The sequence below is a fragment of the Taurulus bubalis genome (genome assembly GCF_910589615.1).
Source record: "Taurulus bubalis genome assembly, chromosome: 16".
In the NCBI taxonomy this organism is placed as follows: domain Eukaryota; kingdom Metazoa; phylum Chordata; class Actinopteri; order Perciformes; family Cottidae; genus Taurulus; species Taurulus bubalis.
The window spans coordinates 5,859,691-5,877,899 of record NC_136604.1 but is presented as its reverse complement, the minus strand read 5'-3'; the positions used below and the strand labels follow the sequence as shown (position 1 = coordinate 5,877,899).

The 18,209-nt window shown below is 42.6% G+C and overlaps 2 protein-coding genes across 3 annotated transcripts in view; both read left to right on the top strand.

Moving 5' to 3' along the window:
• Positions 1–99: 99 nt before the first annotated feature.
• stpg1 (sperm-tail PG-rich repeat containing 1) lies at positions 100–3,150 on the top strand (the record flags this gene model as incomplete). The annotated part of the gene is made up of 7 exons (XM_079232172.1): positions 100–192; positions 275–376; positions 901–1,080; positions 1,235–1,343; positions 1,442–1,610; positions 1,708–1,892; positions 3,077–3,150. 7 exons carry the CDS (start codon positions 100–102, stop codon positions 3,148–3,150), a joined length of 912 nt encoding a protein of 303 aa, XP_079088298.1.
• Positions 3,151–9,069: 5,919 nt separating this feature from the next.
• The window catches only part of LOC306749019 (uncharacterized protein), a 36,150-nt gene continuing 27,010 nt past the window's right edge, over positions 9,070–18,209 (top strand). For both annotated transcript variants that reach the window (XM_079232261.1, XM_079232260.1), the window contains exon 1: positions 9,070–9,163. In XM_079232261.1, coding sequence (XP_079088387.1) covers positions 9,097–9,163 — 67 coding nt within the window. In that variant the 5' untranslated portion in view covers positions 9,070–9,096. The remainder of the gene's footprint in view (positions 9,164–18,209) is intronic.

Sequence of the window (18,209 nt, the reverse complement as noted above, 5' to 3'; positions counted from 1 at the left end):
GAGTCCAAGTGAAAACTTAATTTTTTTATTTATATAAAAATATGATATCATAATTATTTTGTTGATTTAAATGCAGATATGATTCCTGTTTCATCCTCAATGCCAACTGAAGACCAAAGAGTGATGATAGCAAATCAAGAAAAGAAGGGTTTTTCATCTCAAGCCAAGAGATTCCCTTCACAAGTCTGTCTGGTAGGGACTCACCCAGCATCACTATAAATAATTAGCCAAAGAAACAATGCAATATAAACATGACGATGTGCCTTTGTTTCAGACTGGAAATCCAGGACCAGGCAGCTATGGGTTTATTTCCAGCGCTGAAATCGAAAGTCCTTCCTTCTCAAAGAAAGGCACCACGGGGTTTGTTGCGTCCAAGGTCAGGCTTCGCAAGTAACTCCCACTGATTTCAGGTGCATGCCCAACAGAGCCGTAGCCAAGATTATAAAGACACAGAGGTCAAGTCAAAGACAATATCACACTTATTTGAAACCATCCATCCATTTTCATCCACTTATCCGGGGTTGCGGTGGCAGCAAGCCCAGCAGGCTGACCCAGGCTCACTCGCAACATCTTCCAGCTCATTCGGAGGCGATGCCAGGCCAGCTGGGAGATATAATCCCTCCAGCGTGTCCTGGGTCTTCCTCGGGGTCTCCTACCAGTTGGACGTGCCAGGAAAACCTCTAACAGGAGGCATCCAGGAGGCATCATTTGAAACCTTCATATTTTATTCAACATGTTATTCATTTTAGTGTTTACTTATGGGTTAGGGTTAACGTCAATTTCTGTAAATCCTGTTTCCCGACATGACAGTCTAAAATGTGTCCAATAATTACAAAAAAAAACCCCAAATGCTTTTAATAAAATGAAAAATTATTTGTCATATCTTCCTCTCTCCGATAGCCTTCCAGGGCTTCCATTAACCCGCGGAGAGGCCTCCCGGGACCAGATGCATACAACCTGCAGAGCACCTTGATAAACAAGAATAACTTCGGCATCGGAGTCTCCAGGGTGTTCAGGTCGCCTGTGGCTGTACAGCTGAAGGGTCCGAAGCACAAAACTCCAGCCCCAAATCAATACGATGTATGTATGTGAATTATGCAAGTAGCTCTTAAAGGACGTGTTGCGCATCCTGTCAATTAATGTTAATGTTAATATTAATATAATATTGTTAATATTGGAGTATTAATGTTAATGTGCACCTTTTTTGTTTGTTTTGTTTCTTCGGTATTGACAGGTCACATGTGATATAAGAAAGAGCTTATCCTCAGTGAACGGTACATCGACTTTCCTGTCAAAAACTGGACGTGACTCTTTGTACCCCAACAAAAATGTGCCATCGCCATGTAATTACGTCTCAGTTCTCTATGAAGAGTCGAGTATGAACTTCATTTTAATGTATGCATTTGATGTATCTCAATCTTACATCATAAATATGTTGAAGGCCACTATGAGGTGAGCGGATGCTTAATCCAGAACGGCTCCAAGGCAGTCTTGTCCCCCTTCAAGTCAAAGACTCAGAGACTCCTTCCTCCGCTTGACAAGCGCGTACCAGGCCCAGGAGCCTACAGTCCCCATCAGGCCCCGGCACCGGTGAAGAGGACCGTCCTGCCGTGAGTAAACATGATATGTATCACTTTGGTTATGTCCCCGCCCAGTTATTCCTTTTCAATTGTCTAAAAATGTGTATCCTGTGAACTGTGTTTGTAGGAGGGGATTCTATCTGACAATATCAGCGCCTCCTATAATTGTTCCCAAGGACCCTCTCTCCCCGGGACCCGGGCAGTATGACATCAGGGACTATGATGGCCTGCCTAAGCATCCCATGCCCACAGCTGCATTTGCATCTAAAACTGAGAGGATACCACAACACTCTGACAAGAGGCCAGGTCCAGGTAATGCCACAAAAAAAAGCAAATCCACGACATGAAACTTAAACACTATGTATTTCACAAGGCCTTATTTGGTTGTTGTAAGTGTATTCTTGTTTCTGTGAATACCTAGACAGATACAATGGGATGTGATGTCAGGACATTTTCCAGTGCAGCTACAGAAAACCTTTTGCCTCTCTAAAAACAATGAACAACACACACCAGGCTGTGGTGTATATCCAGAGAAAAGGTTTCTTTATAGACTAATCATTACATACATTCCATACACAATTATATGTGCTACATAAGCTGAGATCCTGACTTCTCAGTGAGGTGGTTGTGGTGTGAAATATCATCATTTTCATGCACTCATTTGCATCCTAGTAGTCACATGCTAATTTGGCTCAAATTTGCATAACATTTGCATCCCTACTCTGAGATCTGTTGCCATTTAGTGTGGAAAATGTAGGAAAATGCTGACTTTAGTATATGTAAATGAGGCCGGGCGAGGAAAAGTAGGTGCACATTAAATATCACCATAAAGTAGCTCCTCAAAGCTGCCTGGGATTTTTCTTTCTTATTCAGTTGTCATGTTCCTCGCGAGCAAAATGATCTATCGTGCTAAGATGTTGTCTTTGTTGTTATAGTTCACAAACATGTACATATTACGCATGGTAAACTTTATGAAGTCAGGGTGAACTTTGTGTCAGGGCTGGAAAAAACACCAATGTTTGCCTTTGTTTATTACGTTACGTACATTTATGCCCCCTCGACACCTACAATGCATAGTCACAGAAAACTCACAGATGATGTAAATAGCCATAGTCATCCCAAAAAAACATACATTTGTTTTATGTGACCTAGAGGAGGAAAAATGACACAGGTGGCACAAAAAAAAAGCTTTCTTTTTGGCCTGGAGCTGAATGGGTAATTTCACCACCTACTTCAAGCTGTGACACATTCAAACAAGGAATGCCCCTCCTGGGCCTTTGGGGATTTAAGCAGGATACCAGCGCTCTCGCTCATTGAACATTCATCTCTGTCTCTTGCCGCCTGGAGCAAGAGAGAAGAGCAATTCCCCTTGCAACTGGTCGCTGTCCTATTATATAAAGGTCAACTTGACTTTTAAAGTTCCAGGCGAAATTTGGTGGGACTAGCTCAGGTTGCCCATTTGTCTGGAAAGTGATACGTTCTCTCTTTTTGTCCAGGTTTCTATGATCCACAGATTTTGCCAAAGCAGTCCTTCTTCTACAATGACTCCAGAGTCTGGCTTCCTGTGTGACGCGTTCAGGGAAACCTGCACTGCAGATATGTACACTTTTCACACACATGAATTATCTGTATCAAAAATGCTGCCATGCACGGTATGAGTCTCTGTGATCAAAAGTAATGGGGTTCATGTATCTCTGTCATTGTTGTTGGGGGGAAAACAGGGTAAAAATTAAATATTTGCAACCATTTAGTCTCTATTTCTATGTTAAAGTAGGACGATGAGATGTAGGAGATATTTTGGAAGATGAATCATAAACTTGATTTCTCCAGAGTGGCGATATAATGGAATGCAAATCTTTTGAAAGGCCATATGTTGTATCCTCACCTCCATATCCTGATGCTCTAATCTGTAGAGGACAGAGAAGTAGGTGTTGCTGCAGTGCCCGACAGCAGCTGGTCCAGTCCGTGGTGCGCCATGGCAACAGCTGAGAGCTTGAGATGACACCGCTGTGCCAACTGCTAGAGGGCAGACAGAGGGGTGGAGTGGACTGTATGTGAGCAATGTGACGGACCGGGCATGAGGCGGGAGGGTGGCGTTTAACCCGAAAGACAAATGGAACATCAGTCATCAGCCTTTATTAGATGTTGTACTGTTGGAACAGTGGCTGCAACACTTTTCTGACCCCACGATGAGTTGGTTGTGAGTTGTAGCTCATTGTTCAGCTGTCCGGCCCACAACTATACTGTTTTGATTTACTCATGCAGCACTGATGGCGTCATTTTCACAGAAAAAAAAGCTCTTAAAAAAACCTACTTCATACCTGCTCAGCAGCAAACAGCAAACAGACACAGTTAGAAACCAGCCGGTGTAAATATTGGAGTATTTAGCGGCTCCAGAGACAGATATTTCCCTCAGGAGATGGTGGAGACCAAACACAGAGCTAAAAGAGTTCCATTCATCAGGCGGACTTAAACACAATGTGGATAATAATAATACTCTGTAACTGCTGGATGTGTAAAGAATAAGTTTGCCATACCAACTCAAAAGGTGATGATATATCAACATTGCTCTCACAACTTGTTTCCACTTCCCTCCAAATGGCCCAAAAATGTCTGTTATTGAAGGTATAGAGCCGGTTTGCTAAGCTTGGCTTAAAGACTGGAAACAACAGTAATACATGTATTAATACAAATAAGCCGATAAGCCCCTCTAAAAGGTCACTGATTAATATATAATATATATTTTCGTATTCAGTGTTAAAAGGACAAATCAAAAGGTCTATTGTTGCTTGACCAGGCACAGTAACTTGCTGCAGGTTGCCTCACGATTGCAAATTGTAATGTGAAAGGTAAAGGTCACGCATGCACAAATGCAGTTTAACGCGACAATGCACATTTCTTCGCCACCAGAAAGAAATGTATGTTTTTTTCCCCCTTTTGGCTTGCAGAAGGGAAGCAAGCGGGAGGCAAACGTTAATTTTGCTTATGTTTCAGTTTTAGCACTTAATAAACAAACAAGGTGTAACGTTTAAATTAAGGAATATCCGGTGGTTCTATCATGCGTTTTTTGTTATCGGTAGACTGATTCTGTATACCCCGTTTCCAGTATTTATGCTAAGCTAACCAACCGCTAGCTGTAGCTTCACATTTGTCATATAGACACAGGAGTGGTGTCAATCTTCTCATCTCAACTCTCCCTCACAAAGCAAACCAGCTTTTCCGGAGCTCTGAAAAGGTTTCCAACGTTGGCGGGGCATTTTGTGTTCATCAGACGCAGCTGCTGACATGGAAAATAATCTCAGGGAGAGGTATCTGCTCTCTGGAAAAGACAGATTCAAACATCAACGTGATGCCAAAGAGTTGTTTATTTATACCCTACAGCTTTTTCTCCTTCTTTCTTTTTCCATCTGCAAAGACAGAGGATGCTCTCCAGTCCAAACCACAGTGTCATCTGCTCGAAAGGAAATCAGTTGGAGATATTTATTTTTCGCTCGATAACCGCACCAACTGCAGACTTGCTCGACTCCCACACTCGCAGCAGCTGTAGTTATATTCAGACTCTGACTTCAGCAGAGTGCTCACCAAACATGTGTGCTCACCCTGTAAAAACCCAAACCATTGTGAACGTGGCGTTTTTTTCAATAAGAGGCCCAATTTTATAACTCCCTTTTGCAGACAGAAACATCTACTCCCCGCCTGGTCAACACGCAGGGGAGGATCCAGACGAATGTTTTTAAGTGCAACTGCAGGCTTTTTACGTTATAGTGGGTTGCCTTTGTGGTAGTGTGTAGGAGGGGCAATTAACTACATGCCTCTGTGGGCTTACGGGGAGGCGCTCTGAACCTCCCTGTGTCTCAGTCAGGTGGGCGAGTGTAGACATGCACTCCCTCAAAGGGAGTCTCTTTGTCAAAAGCACTTTGATGTGGGAAAAGTGGAAGGATGAATCAGTTCCTTGCGGATCTTCGCTGATTAAATATCGTACTTTCTTGGCGCGTTTAAGTGCTCTCATCTGGTATATTGGCTTAGATTTGGCTCCAAATGTGACCAATAATAGTCAGAGAGACCCAATGCAACTAACTAACTTGCTAAAGTGACGCTGCCTGCGTCCGCCATGTGTTGCTTGGCAGCACATCAGTGGACCGCAGGCACGGCTCGTTCCGCCGTAATTTAATGAGCCTTTGCATGAAATGTATGTATTTATGGAATCCTTGAGAATCAGAAGTATGAGGAACAAGCCACGCTCAATGTGGGTGGAAATAACTCAATGACTAACCGAAAGGTTGCCATGAAAATTAGCGCCGGCGTTCGTGGTCCCCAGAGGAGTGATCTTCATAACTTTTACTCTAGTGGCTTTTATTAACATTGCTTTCGACAACCACAGGATGGTTACGATGACATTTAGTGCGGATATTCACGCAAATTAGCAAATGTTTGCATGCTAGCAAGCTAAAGTAACATTGTATCAACAACAGATTCATACGGCTGCAGTGGAGGGAGGAGGAGACTTCAAGGTTTAGCTATAGTGTTCCTCGTTTCACTGCAATCTTTGTCTGAATGAATACGGCCACCAGTGCAACAAAGAGTCCCTTCACCAAACAACATTTGCCCGGATAATTGAGGTAATTTATTTATTTTGAGGTTATAGCCTTGAAAATAACAATATCTCAAGATCTCTCCCGTCCAACACATGACTAACAGAAGTAGAAAAACAACACAAGTTTACAGTGTGACCGGTGTCATCAAGCGCCTCTCTGCTGTTGGATTCTTCTGGCAGACATGGAAACGCACGCAGCGAATACTGTAGAATGTTTCTCGTGGTCTGTTGGTTTAGTGTGTCTGGATGCACAATATGTGTGTGTGTGTGTGTGTGTGTGTGTGTGTGTGTGTGTGTGTGTGTGTGTGTTCAGAAGGAGACAATTCTTACGCAGATAAACAAGATATGCGAAGTTTATTGAGCATTGCATTTCCTCTGCCGCTGTATTGCATTTTCTGTCATTGCAAATCCCATTAATGCATCAACAGATCTTTTTTTTTTTTTTTACCAGAGACTCCAGAATCAACAACAGAGCCGTCTGCTCCCCAGTTCAGATTCCCTTAGTCCTGATGGAGCTGCTTCTCTTCACCTTTCATGTGTCGCCAGTGGATTGATTAGCAGGGGTTTCAGCACATCACAGGCTATCTTTAGCATCCGTACCATGTTTATGGGAATACTTCGCAATAAAAAGAGCCTATTTTTTTTCAGAAGGCTATTTTTTGGTCATGGGAATTCAAGACTTTTAACGGGTAATATTTGAATGTGGGCTGAACTATGAGTAAAAGGAAAGAGGTCTCTAGCATCAGCCGCAATCAGCAAGGAGTCCGGAGGTCTCTGAAGTCCTCAGTGTCTTCACCAAGCTAAGTGGGTCATGCATATTGTATCTCTCTGGTAAAGCCCAAATACATTTGGCCTTTCAGCATTAAACACAGCTCTAACTTAATGTTGTATTTATGCTCTAAAATGAATTGTTCTGGAAAATGATTTACCCTTTAACGTATGTTTGAACTCAGTGACATCCTTTACGTCCTTCTGAATCAAGAAGAAAAAACAAGATAAACACAGATGACCTCATCTATAATGAATCTGAATTCTTTCTTCTTCTTTTTATTATTCAAAATGACCAGAAAAAGCAAAGTGGATGTGATTCCGGTAAGACTATATATAAAATGCCTATTTTTAAAAATGAATGGCGCTCCTCTTTAACTCTTATGAAGATGAAATTGACTGTCATTTTTGCAGATGGTGATTTATGTATGCAATGTGCAATATGTTTTGCTTCTACAAAACATCCCTAAACAAACCAGGCCTTTTCCCTCTGGAATGTATATAGGATTCATTGTCCTTTCATCAGTAGGTTTACAGATACATTTTAATGCTACTTTGTGTAATTATTTCTTTATTAGTAGTAATATTCCAGTGAGATGTTTTGCCGTCATGCCTATTGCAAAGCAATACTGTACATATTGTACCTGATATATATCTCATCTGTAGCGTGAAGAAGACCATTGACTGTTACAACCCGTTAATTAATTCCTGTAATTACACATACAGTCCGTTTTCTACGCTATGTCACTTCACCTCGTTCCCGGTAGCAGGGCTGTTTTCAGCTGCTGGAAATCATCTGATGGATCAAACCATTCGCAGCGTCCAACGGGACACTTTTTGTCCTTTTAATGCGGACAAAACAGACGAGAGAGTTCTAACGGTAAATCCAATGTATTGTTTCTCGTTTTTAAATTCGTCTCCGACGGATGATTCGCGCTGGTGATTTGGTAAATGAGTTTTGTCCCCGTGCGAAAAAGGTTGGTACAGTCCAGTTGTCCGGCATGCGGTTTTTCGTCGCGATCGGCGGCGTCAAGCTGGCACGAGGGAGGACGAGACACGTACCGGAAACTGAACAATGTTGCTTCAGAATATGCGGTCCATGAAACATTAGTTCCAAATCATTTTTTATTTATAACATTATTTATATATATTAGAATTAGTCATTTCAGCATTAGTAGTAGTACGCATTTCAATGCAATGACACCATGGGGCTGTACCACTTTCCAGTGAGGACAATTCTGGGACAACAGCTTCATGGATATAATGCTACATTATTACTAATGCTTTTGTATTATCTGTCCTGTCTGTTTAGTGTTGTAGGCCTACGGCATTGTTTTAATGTTGTCATTTTGACCTATCCAAGGATTGGAAACCAGATTAGTCTTTCAGCTAAATATTGTACAATATAATTAATATATAATAATAATAATAATAATTATGTATTTGTTATTAGATTATTTTTAATATTATGACCATATGGAAATCTGATTAAGTATCCTTCCAATCTGCCTCCTAAGATATTATGGTCATTACAGCCTCCTGTTGAAATACAGTCTGCATTTGTGTAATTTTGGGACATTTACTGTGCATGTTGAATGGGGAAAATCAGATTTTTTTACATTTAAAATAAGTGTACATTTGCCTCGAGAACCCATAGGCTATTGTTCTGCGACCGGATATGTCTCTGAGCTATATTTCTGTCGTTTCCGGAAAAATAACTTGTACTGATAAAAAGTGAAAACGAGCCGGTCGTTTTAATGCAGCAACTTGAAGTACGACGGCATCATTTTATTCTAAAAACTCTGACCGGAAGTTGTTTTGTCAGTCGTCGCAACTTGACTCTGGTCCCCGCAAGACTCGCTGAAGCTTTTTATTCTCACACTGTAAATTTTCCACGAAAGACTCGCCGGATTGGACCGAATAGGCTCTGACAACAGTTTATTCTAATTCGGCATTTCTAACATTGCCTGTCGATTTTTCTCTTTTGGTCGGATCCTGTTTTTTATTTCCACATTATTGTTTTGGTCACTTTTCCCCTTCTATTCCGGTTGGATTTACAAAGGGCGTGTTTGGGGGCGATCTGTACCGGGAGTTTCATCTCCTGTACTTGTGCGGCTCTGAGGAATGACAGCGACTGGGAATCGATCCGCCTGAATGGAAACAATGGATTATAAAGAGCTTGGACACCATTTCGAAGAGAAGCTGACGATAACAGACAAATGTGAGTATATTAGGCAACATCCAATAACGTCACTGTAGAATTAAACAGGGTGGTGGTTGTGATTCTGATTACTATGTCAAAATCCCTCATTAATCTTTTTTATCCTACCAACCATACTCAAAGTGTGTCGGTATTTTCCAGCCCCCTCTGGCCACTGAACATTTTAGATTCAACAGCTGCATCAACGCAACACATCCCATTCCTCCCACTTCAAATCTTAAAAGATGGGATGTTTGTCACACACACACACACACACACACACACACACACACACACACACACACACACACACACACACACACACACACACACACACACACACACACACACTCAAAACAGCGGGCTGTTCCGCATCTCTCTCTCTCTAACAGACGGGTCCTAACCGGCAAGAGATCCTGTAAATGCTGCACTGAGCTGTGGTCTCCATTACGAAACACGTCAGTGGTGAAACATGGCCCGCAAAGATACAATGAGGGAAAAAGATGGTGCAGTTCTAAAAAAAAAAAAATTGCCAATCACTCTTACCAAATCTCACCAAAGTAAGATTAGGGAGATGCTAAACAGCTCCCATGGCAGTGTCTGTGCTCAAGAGCACGTCGGCAGCGCAGACCCAGCGGCTGATGTTAAACATCTGCATCTCTAGCTGATGGTTTCTCACACTGTGGCTGATCCAGTAGCCCGGTGAGGGTTTTATTTTAAGAAAAATCTACATAACAAATAGCTGATATTAGTGAGTCCCATTTTGTCTCTTGTACTGTACATGTATAATCATTTAATAATGTAAACACATAACAACAAATGGACCAGCGGCACCGTGAAATATGATTCAAAAAGCCCGGAAAAGGAGGATATATGCACCATTTAATTAGGCTAGTATTCCAGTATTTTATACTGTATACTGTATAGTATACACTTTTATATTGGCCTATATGAATGTGAGGTGTCTTGTATCCGTCACACATCTGCCCTTGACCTGTGTACTGGCAGAAGGTGACTCTCTGCTCATTGGCAGCTCCCCACCCTCCCCCAATGGTGGGCATTGGATGGAGGGAGAAACGTTTGCCGCAGCTTTTTATCACCGCAAAGGCAGGCTGTCATGGTGCTGGCTGCCTGCATGTGTGGGTGTCTCTAGAACGGCTGCATGTGCATCGGCTGCTTGCAAGACGAAGAGTAGCAACAGTCCAACAGATACTGATATCAATATTTTGGCCAAGGTGATTGATTTTTTGTCTTTTTCTTTTAATTCTGGGTCATAGAAACAAAAATAAACTCTTCAGCACTTCCTTTGGTCAAACTTTCTTCTCAGTTATCGGTCGACATTTACCTTGATTACAGATATATGCAATAATTGGTCTGATTTATCGTTCCAGCTCTCATAGCGACCCCTTCACAGGCATGAGTATAACAAATGACAAACTAAAGGCTTCTGTTCTGGGCTCTTTCTAATCACAGTCCTGATCCTGGTCTCTTTTCTGAGGAAACCTCCTTGGAGTTCGCAATCAAAAAGTCAGAATTAGTTTAAAGTGATCCTGGGCGAAGGCAGGAACATCTTATTGTTAGGGTTTCCCTTTTTCTTCCTGCTTCTATGTTGTTCTATGTTAAAAAAATACACCTATTGCTGCAGTGATATTTGGATCTTTAAATTGTTTACACTCGTAAACATGTGATGCTTTTAAATGTATAATTTGTCAACGTTTAGCATACATTGAACTGCAGGCTGCTGGTTCAGTGGTCAACAGGAAGAAAATAACATCCTGAGGCAAATGCTGGTCAACTTTAAAGATGTCTTTCGGGCCTTAATCGTGAAACTTTTGTGGTAATTCTTCTTTGGAGGTGTCATATCTGCTGGAAACAAAGTGCGTTTATTGAAATAATCAAAGGGCTCGTATTGTCCTTGGGCAGGTTCCCCCATGGATAAGGGATCTAAGGTAAAAACACAAAGTGTGTTTTGGTTGCAGTCGCAGCAGGGTTATTCAACATGTGACGTTATCCGGAATGCTGGACGCCGAAAAAGGCAGTGGCGTTAGATAAACAGAAACATTCTTTCTCTCTGATGCCTTTGAGTGTCATTCTTGTTCACAAAAAAGAAAAGAAAGAAGGATAGAAAGAACCAGCGGACAGTGTGCCTGCAGAGCTGAGAAGGGGAGAGATCACAAAGTGATGTATTCAGGTCTGAGGTCGGCAGACGCTTGCTTTAGCCCGTTAATGCATGTGGACCATCCAAATCCCTAACACATAGATGCATACATTCATCTCTCCTGACCTCATATATCTCCCGTCACCCTCCACACGCCCTGAAACCAGTCGGCCAGCAACATTACGACACTCAAACAGAGTCTGTGTTCCCCGTCTGCTGGTGTGTCAGAGTCGATGTTACGGAAGCAGAATAGAGTTTCTTTTTTTCTCTGAGAGGAATCGCAGCTAGCGGCGCGGCGGGCCCTTTTCTTACTAACTCGGCGAGTGCCGGAGCCAAACCAAGACTCTCCAAGACACGACATGTTCAAAGGGTCTTTGTTTACGGCCCACAATAGGAGTGGCACCGGCTTTTTGTGCGGCGCGGACACGGAACCCCCCCACTGCAACTCGTCTGTAAAGGAGTTTGAGTTGTTGGGTTATCTGCAGTTGCCACTGCGCTCGCTCTCGCAAGTCTCAGCGAGGAGTTGAGCGCTCCTCTGTGGAAGTGATCATGAGACGTGGCCTCCCTTTGGCCCCGTGAGCTTCCCCCGTCGTGCTGATGTTATGTTCTTGGCATACACTCAACATCACGCAGCAGGGCTGGAAATGTGGATTCTGGCCTAGAAAACCTCCCTTTTAATTTGTCATCAATCATCAGTTTCAAACTCCGGGAAGAAGCAACCTCGGTCTGGGGATCCCAGAGAGTAAACACAGCCGAGTGACTTCTATGTAGAGCTGTAGCTAAGAATTATTTTCACAATTGTCTTATAACTGCTTGTTTTTGTCTGACCAGCAGTCCGAAACCACAAAGATATTTAATTAAGAAGCACAGATGAGCAGCGACTCGTCACACTTGAGAAGCTAGAACCAGAGAATGTTTGTCAAATGTTCGCTTGACCGTTAGCTAACCTCATAGCTAACAAGCTAACAGCAGGACGGGGTTCGCTCAATCACAGTTCAGCAACCAAAACCGACGCTGTAGCAAGAGTGATACTAAAAAAAAACAATGGTTTTGGAGGTTTTTTTCTGTTTTAGCGTTACAAAAAAACAAAAAAAACATACATGAGCAAAAAAGGAATGGATTGAACGGTCAAACGTTAGCGTGTATAGCTTCGAGTGAAAAGAGAAAATACTAAAGGCGGGTGGGCGACCCGAGCGATTCATCGGCAAAATAGTCACAGATGTCTCTTGATCGTCTACTTGACTACTCGTGGCTCTTTAGATTGTTAAATCCAGATTCCGGTATCAACACAGTGTTTTAAATACAGTTTCTGTGAGCATCGGAGGGACCAAACTAAAACTAAAGCCAAAGAGCTCAAGTTCACTCAGCTCAGAATGACTCTGAGAAACTGGACGGGGAGTCGAGGTTTAGGCGGGGTGGGGCTGGGTTTTGAGTGGATCCTAAAGGAAGAAGGGAGGAGGAAGAGGAGGACGAGGAGGAGAAGGAGACCAGAGCCTCCCCCTACACTCCACGTCAGCGGCCCCTGTGACCACATGCTATAAATCACAGCCGAGAGGCACAGGAAAGGAGAGGAAGTGCTCCATTCTGCTGCCGAGTATGAAGAGGGAGAAGGATGTGTATCCTCCTGAGCGCTGCACATATTTCCCATGTTTCCCGTCTTATCGGGTGTATTCAAAAGAAGAAGAAAAAAAAATCTGAATCCTTGAATGGGATGTTGATCCTGTGTGCGGCATAATCCTAATCGGGAAAGGTGTGAGGCAAGAGTTTAGTCATAAAAGGAACTGTCATATCACACTTTGTAGATTAGAGTCATTGTAGCAAACACCTAAACGACCGGTGACTATTTTAGAGCTACTGTGGAGGCAGCAATGAGAGCATTCAGAGCACTGATCTCCTCATGATTCAACAATGTGTACTCATACTCCAAACGCTTCACAGTCGAGCCCAAATTACCCAATTTTCAATCGTGACGTTTTTCTGCTATTGCAGTGCACTTCCCAAATAGCACCTTGGTGCTCTTCGTAGCTGTTAAATGTCTTCTTCTGTTATCCCACATGGTCCGCTGCTGCGTCGGGAAGGAGCAAAGCACATCACTTCCTGAGGATGTTTTAGTTTTGCAAAGTCAAAGCTTCTATGACTGATGCAGACTTAGGTCACCGTGGACTTGAGTCACCGGTCTGAAGACTTGAGTTTTGACTGGACTTTAGACTTGATTTGACAAAATCAATAAAGACTTGAAGCCCTTACAAACAGCAGACCAGCTGACAGACAAACAATGACTCATTTAGGACTCAACAACAAAATAGGACTTTGTTTTGACTTGGGACTTGCAAAAAAGAAGAGTGTACACTTTATTAAACTCCACACACATGCATTATTGATGGAGAGATGCAGTTGGGGGGGTTTGGTGCTTTGCTCAAGGGCACATCGGCCGCGCCCATGAGGTGAACTGGCAGCTCTGCAGCTCAGTTCAAGTTCAAAACAGAAGACTTTGTTCCACCTCTGTTGAAATGTTTCAGATTATCATTTTTACAGTCATGTTTTGGTAGATTAAGTGTTTACTAGTCACATTTCTAGATGAAAAAATAGGGCAACATTTTTTTTTCATGTGATAAGATATTACAAAAGAGCCAGGGCACTAAAATAAATAAACACCATAAGACAATAAAATGATGGGGATATCAACTGTATGTTTGCATACATTACTTCCTTATTTAATTCAAATTCAAATTGTGATCTGCTACGACACAAAGTTGTACACTTTATCCTCGAGTGATCGTATATTTTAATCAATAAATAATCAGCTAATTAACTTTTCTTTAGCAAAGAAAATCATAGTTTTAGTAATTTTTCCAGCAAAGGTGCCAATATTCCAGCTTCGTTGTTGTAAAGATATGCTGCTTTTCCTTCTGTGAATATATTTAGGTTTTGGACTGCTGATCTGATAAAACCAGTAATTTGAAGGTGTCACATTGGATTCTGGGAAAATTGTGATGGACATTTTAATCTATTTTCTGCAATTTTAAAGCCAAAATGTACTGCTAGTTGCACTACCTGGTGCTGCAGCCACAGTTCAGTCGGAAGCTTCACTCTGCTCTTGTGCTTTACAGGCAACTGTGCTCTTGAATGTAGAATTCAAGATGACGATTCTCTTTGATGTATTACACAGAGTACTAAAGTACTGCTTGTGTCCTCAGGGCCTTTCCAGCTGACCCGGAGGCCATCTCCTCTCTCTCCTCCCTCCCTCCCCTTTAAAGAAATAATTCTGCAGCACACTCTGGTTTTTCTTCCCTTGGCGTTGGGCTCTTCAATTCAAGTATAATTGATCAATATTAATGCAGCAGAATTCATCTCATCAGTGATAAGTAGGAGCTTGTTTTTGCTGCGCTTGCTGCAAAGGAGACCTTATAGGCTGACTCTTCTTTCCTCGAAGGAGACGATACATGAATATGTTGATTATTTTAGGAAACAACCCCCTTTAATAGCAAGATTTTGTATTCGGCCATGCGGCTGCATCCGTTTGGTTCCAGTCCTGTACTTGTTCCCCGTTACCCCCGTTACCCAGCATGCCTTGCAGTATGCACTGGATGTTTTTGTTGATGTGTTACTCAAACCTCAGGGGAATCACTAACAGATGTACGCCGCCCCCCCCCCCCCCCCCCCCCCCCCCAACCCTGGCTTTGAAATATATGTGTGCTTAAGTGTGCATGTGTGGAGAAAACAGGCCTGATGTCGCGACGTCTATGCCCACTTATGCTCACACAAACACACACCACACACACACACACACAGACACACACACACATACACACACACACACACACACACACACACACACACACACACACACACACACACACACACACACACATCACTAACCACCTCACAGTCACAGGACCCACAGGCTCTAATATTAGAGCGCAGATGATGGCTGATGAATGCTGCTAACAATCTGTATGACTGCAACAGGACAACAAACCTTATAATAATGAAATAAAAATAAAAAACATATCTGTATGATCCGCCATCTTGACTTGAGACAGATCTTACAATGGTGCTTGGTACCCAAACGCGCTGCATTGAGAAAACCTTTCGGTTGTGTGAGTGTAAGGGTGCGTCATCATGTGGCACTGACAGACGTCTTCTCTCTTTCCCTGCAAACTGCCTCCATGTGTGTTTTTTTCTGCTCCTCGAAAAAGCTTGTCTCCAGGAAGGAGGACGACGACCAGGCTGCTGCAAGATGCCGGCATATTTTGGCCGCAGCTGGTCCGGTTTTCCTCATGTCTAGTGGACCATTACAAACCCTTCTTGGTTGCCAGTTGTTTTTTTTTGCAGCATCATTACTGACGTCCAGCATGTTTATTTTTCTCTCCCACATAATTTGAACATCTGATGTTTTGGATGCAAAAACACTCCAGTGCTGATGCTGCAGCAGCCTCTTCCCATTGAATTTAGTGAGACAAGGTATTGAACGCTTGTCCTCATAGCGTTGTTTTACGGTTGTCTCATGAATTGGGAGGGTCTGCTTGTCAATATTGGAGGCTAAAGATGCTTTACAAATTAAACACTTCAACAGTTTTTTATTGAATAGCATTAATTGTTAAAATTTAAAAGAAATGCATGCTTGGGAAATACATTTATAGCAGTACATTAGTCATACAGAGTTCAAATGTACTTCTATTTTGGCCCCAAAAATGAAAAGTGTCCATGTTGTAATAGTTTGATTAATCCCATTTTCTTCACATATTTTACACTTGAAACTTGAATTGATTGAATTAATTTGATATGTACTTTAAGGATTCCTAGCCTTTCATTGTGTATCTTTCTCATTCTACCATCCCCCTATTCGTCATAATAGCTAAGTATAGTATATTACTAGATATCAACCTCTTCCTGAGAAACTTTACCCAGTGAAACTACAAAGGTTCAGCTCAAATGGACATAGCACATGATATAAACTTAGTTTGTTGACCCGGTGTGATGCAGCACTGAAACCAGACCTCAGTTGAGATTAAATTTAGTCCGTCATCACACCTGACCACGCTGCCAGGTCAACGTTAGTCAGCCAGACAAAGTTATGGCCTACATATGGGTCCAAAACAAGTGGGTGAGTGTGGTGGGGCCTCTGTGGTCTAGATACACTTGATTCTGATGTTTCTACCACAAAAAATCACAACCAAGACTTAGTTTTGATGTAATGTTGACGTACTTTTCTCTTTGTCATCTGTCTGTTTGGTACCCTATGACCTAGACTTGAGTGTGTGAATCACTGAGTCTGTAGCGGCTGTATTGTTCAGACTTCCTTCCATGTGCCTTATAGTGCCATAAAGACCTTGTGGTAACACTGTGCTTATTTACATCACATGTCTTGCTCATTGTTGCTATGTGCTCGAGACGATGACCTAATGATGAGGTCATGGCCGAAGAAGTGGAACTGCTAGATTACAGCCTTCAGTCAGAGCAAGCCACGCCTGAGCTATTTCCTCAGAGTCTCTAAGAAACGCTTTTCTCAGCACGCCGCCATTGGAAATATTTTTAACATCTTTCCGTTTCTCACTGCATCACCTGTGACTTTATGTTTTAGTATCAACCCTGAGCTAGTGAATAGAGAAGGGGGAAGAGGTGAATAATAGATTTTCCATCTATGATTCATGCCTGGCTCTGTTGTGCGTCTTTGTGACTGGGTAACCCACTTCTTTGTGGTTAAAAGCATCTGGAGATCCCTTGTGTTTGCAGTGGAGTAACATCCTGTCTCCTGCCCCCTCGCCATTCTGAATGAATCAATTTTAGCTCTCATGTTCCGACCAATTCAGGCTCTGTAGTTCTTTTTATAGTACTAATTAACTTTTAATAGCTTGTCCTGTTTTTGCACCGTATTCAGAGACGGGGGAAAGGGTTGAGATATTCAAACTCATGAAGTTTTATTTCTTAACACGACATTTCATGGCCGCCTGCTGTTAGCCAATCACACACTCCATGCTTAGCAAGCCCAACGACTGCTACCAAAGTTAGCCAGTTAGCTCCTGTGAGCTAGGTTACTCTGAAAACAAACACATCAATTGTAAAACACGGTACACAGACACAGTAACTAAACTTTAGCTTTTAAGCCACATCTACACAAGTCTGCTCATGCTGATTTATTTCTGTTTGTCGAAGTAAGCTGCAATAGTTAGCATGTCTGCCTAACTAGCTTACCACATCATACCATGTATGGAGCAAGTATTTCAGACTGTTTTACAGGGTTCTCCATTTAAAACAAGCCGAATGGAAATGTTAAATACTCAGCGAGGTTTTCAACCAACTCGCTGAGTTTTAGCCTGAGCATTAGCTTATGCTAGCTAGCATTTGCAGGGCTCTCAAGTGTCACGCATTGAGCGTGACTGTCACGCATTTCGGTCTTAAGTCACGCCCTCCCGCCACACATCGTATTTCTCACGCTGTAAAAAAACTCTAGGCTATTTAATGTGCCGCAGCGCGCAAACATGACCTGGTCGCGCTGCCCTCACCATGGAGGAATCAAGCACGTCTCCCCCGAATCCCCAGCCAATCAATAAAAAGAGATGGGCGACACGAATAGCCAATCAGAAAAACGTATCTGTTGTATCTGGGTGAAATGTAATCCCGGCCGTGCCTCCCCCCCCCCAAAAGGGAAAACACAGCATTGTGCCTTACAGCTGACACACAGGTGTCTTTAATTATAACCTAGCTGTACAAATTAAGGTTTCTCTTCTATCATCAGCACAGAGAAGCCACATTTCTTCCTCTGTGACAGTGATTAGTAGCTGTGCTTGTTGCTTGTTGCTGCGACATGGAACTCGTTGCAGACACAGCTGTTGTTCTGGTGACCTCTCACAGCGAAACGGCAGAATCGGAGGGCTTCAAAGGTTCACGCAGCATTTGTTTCATGAG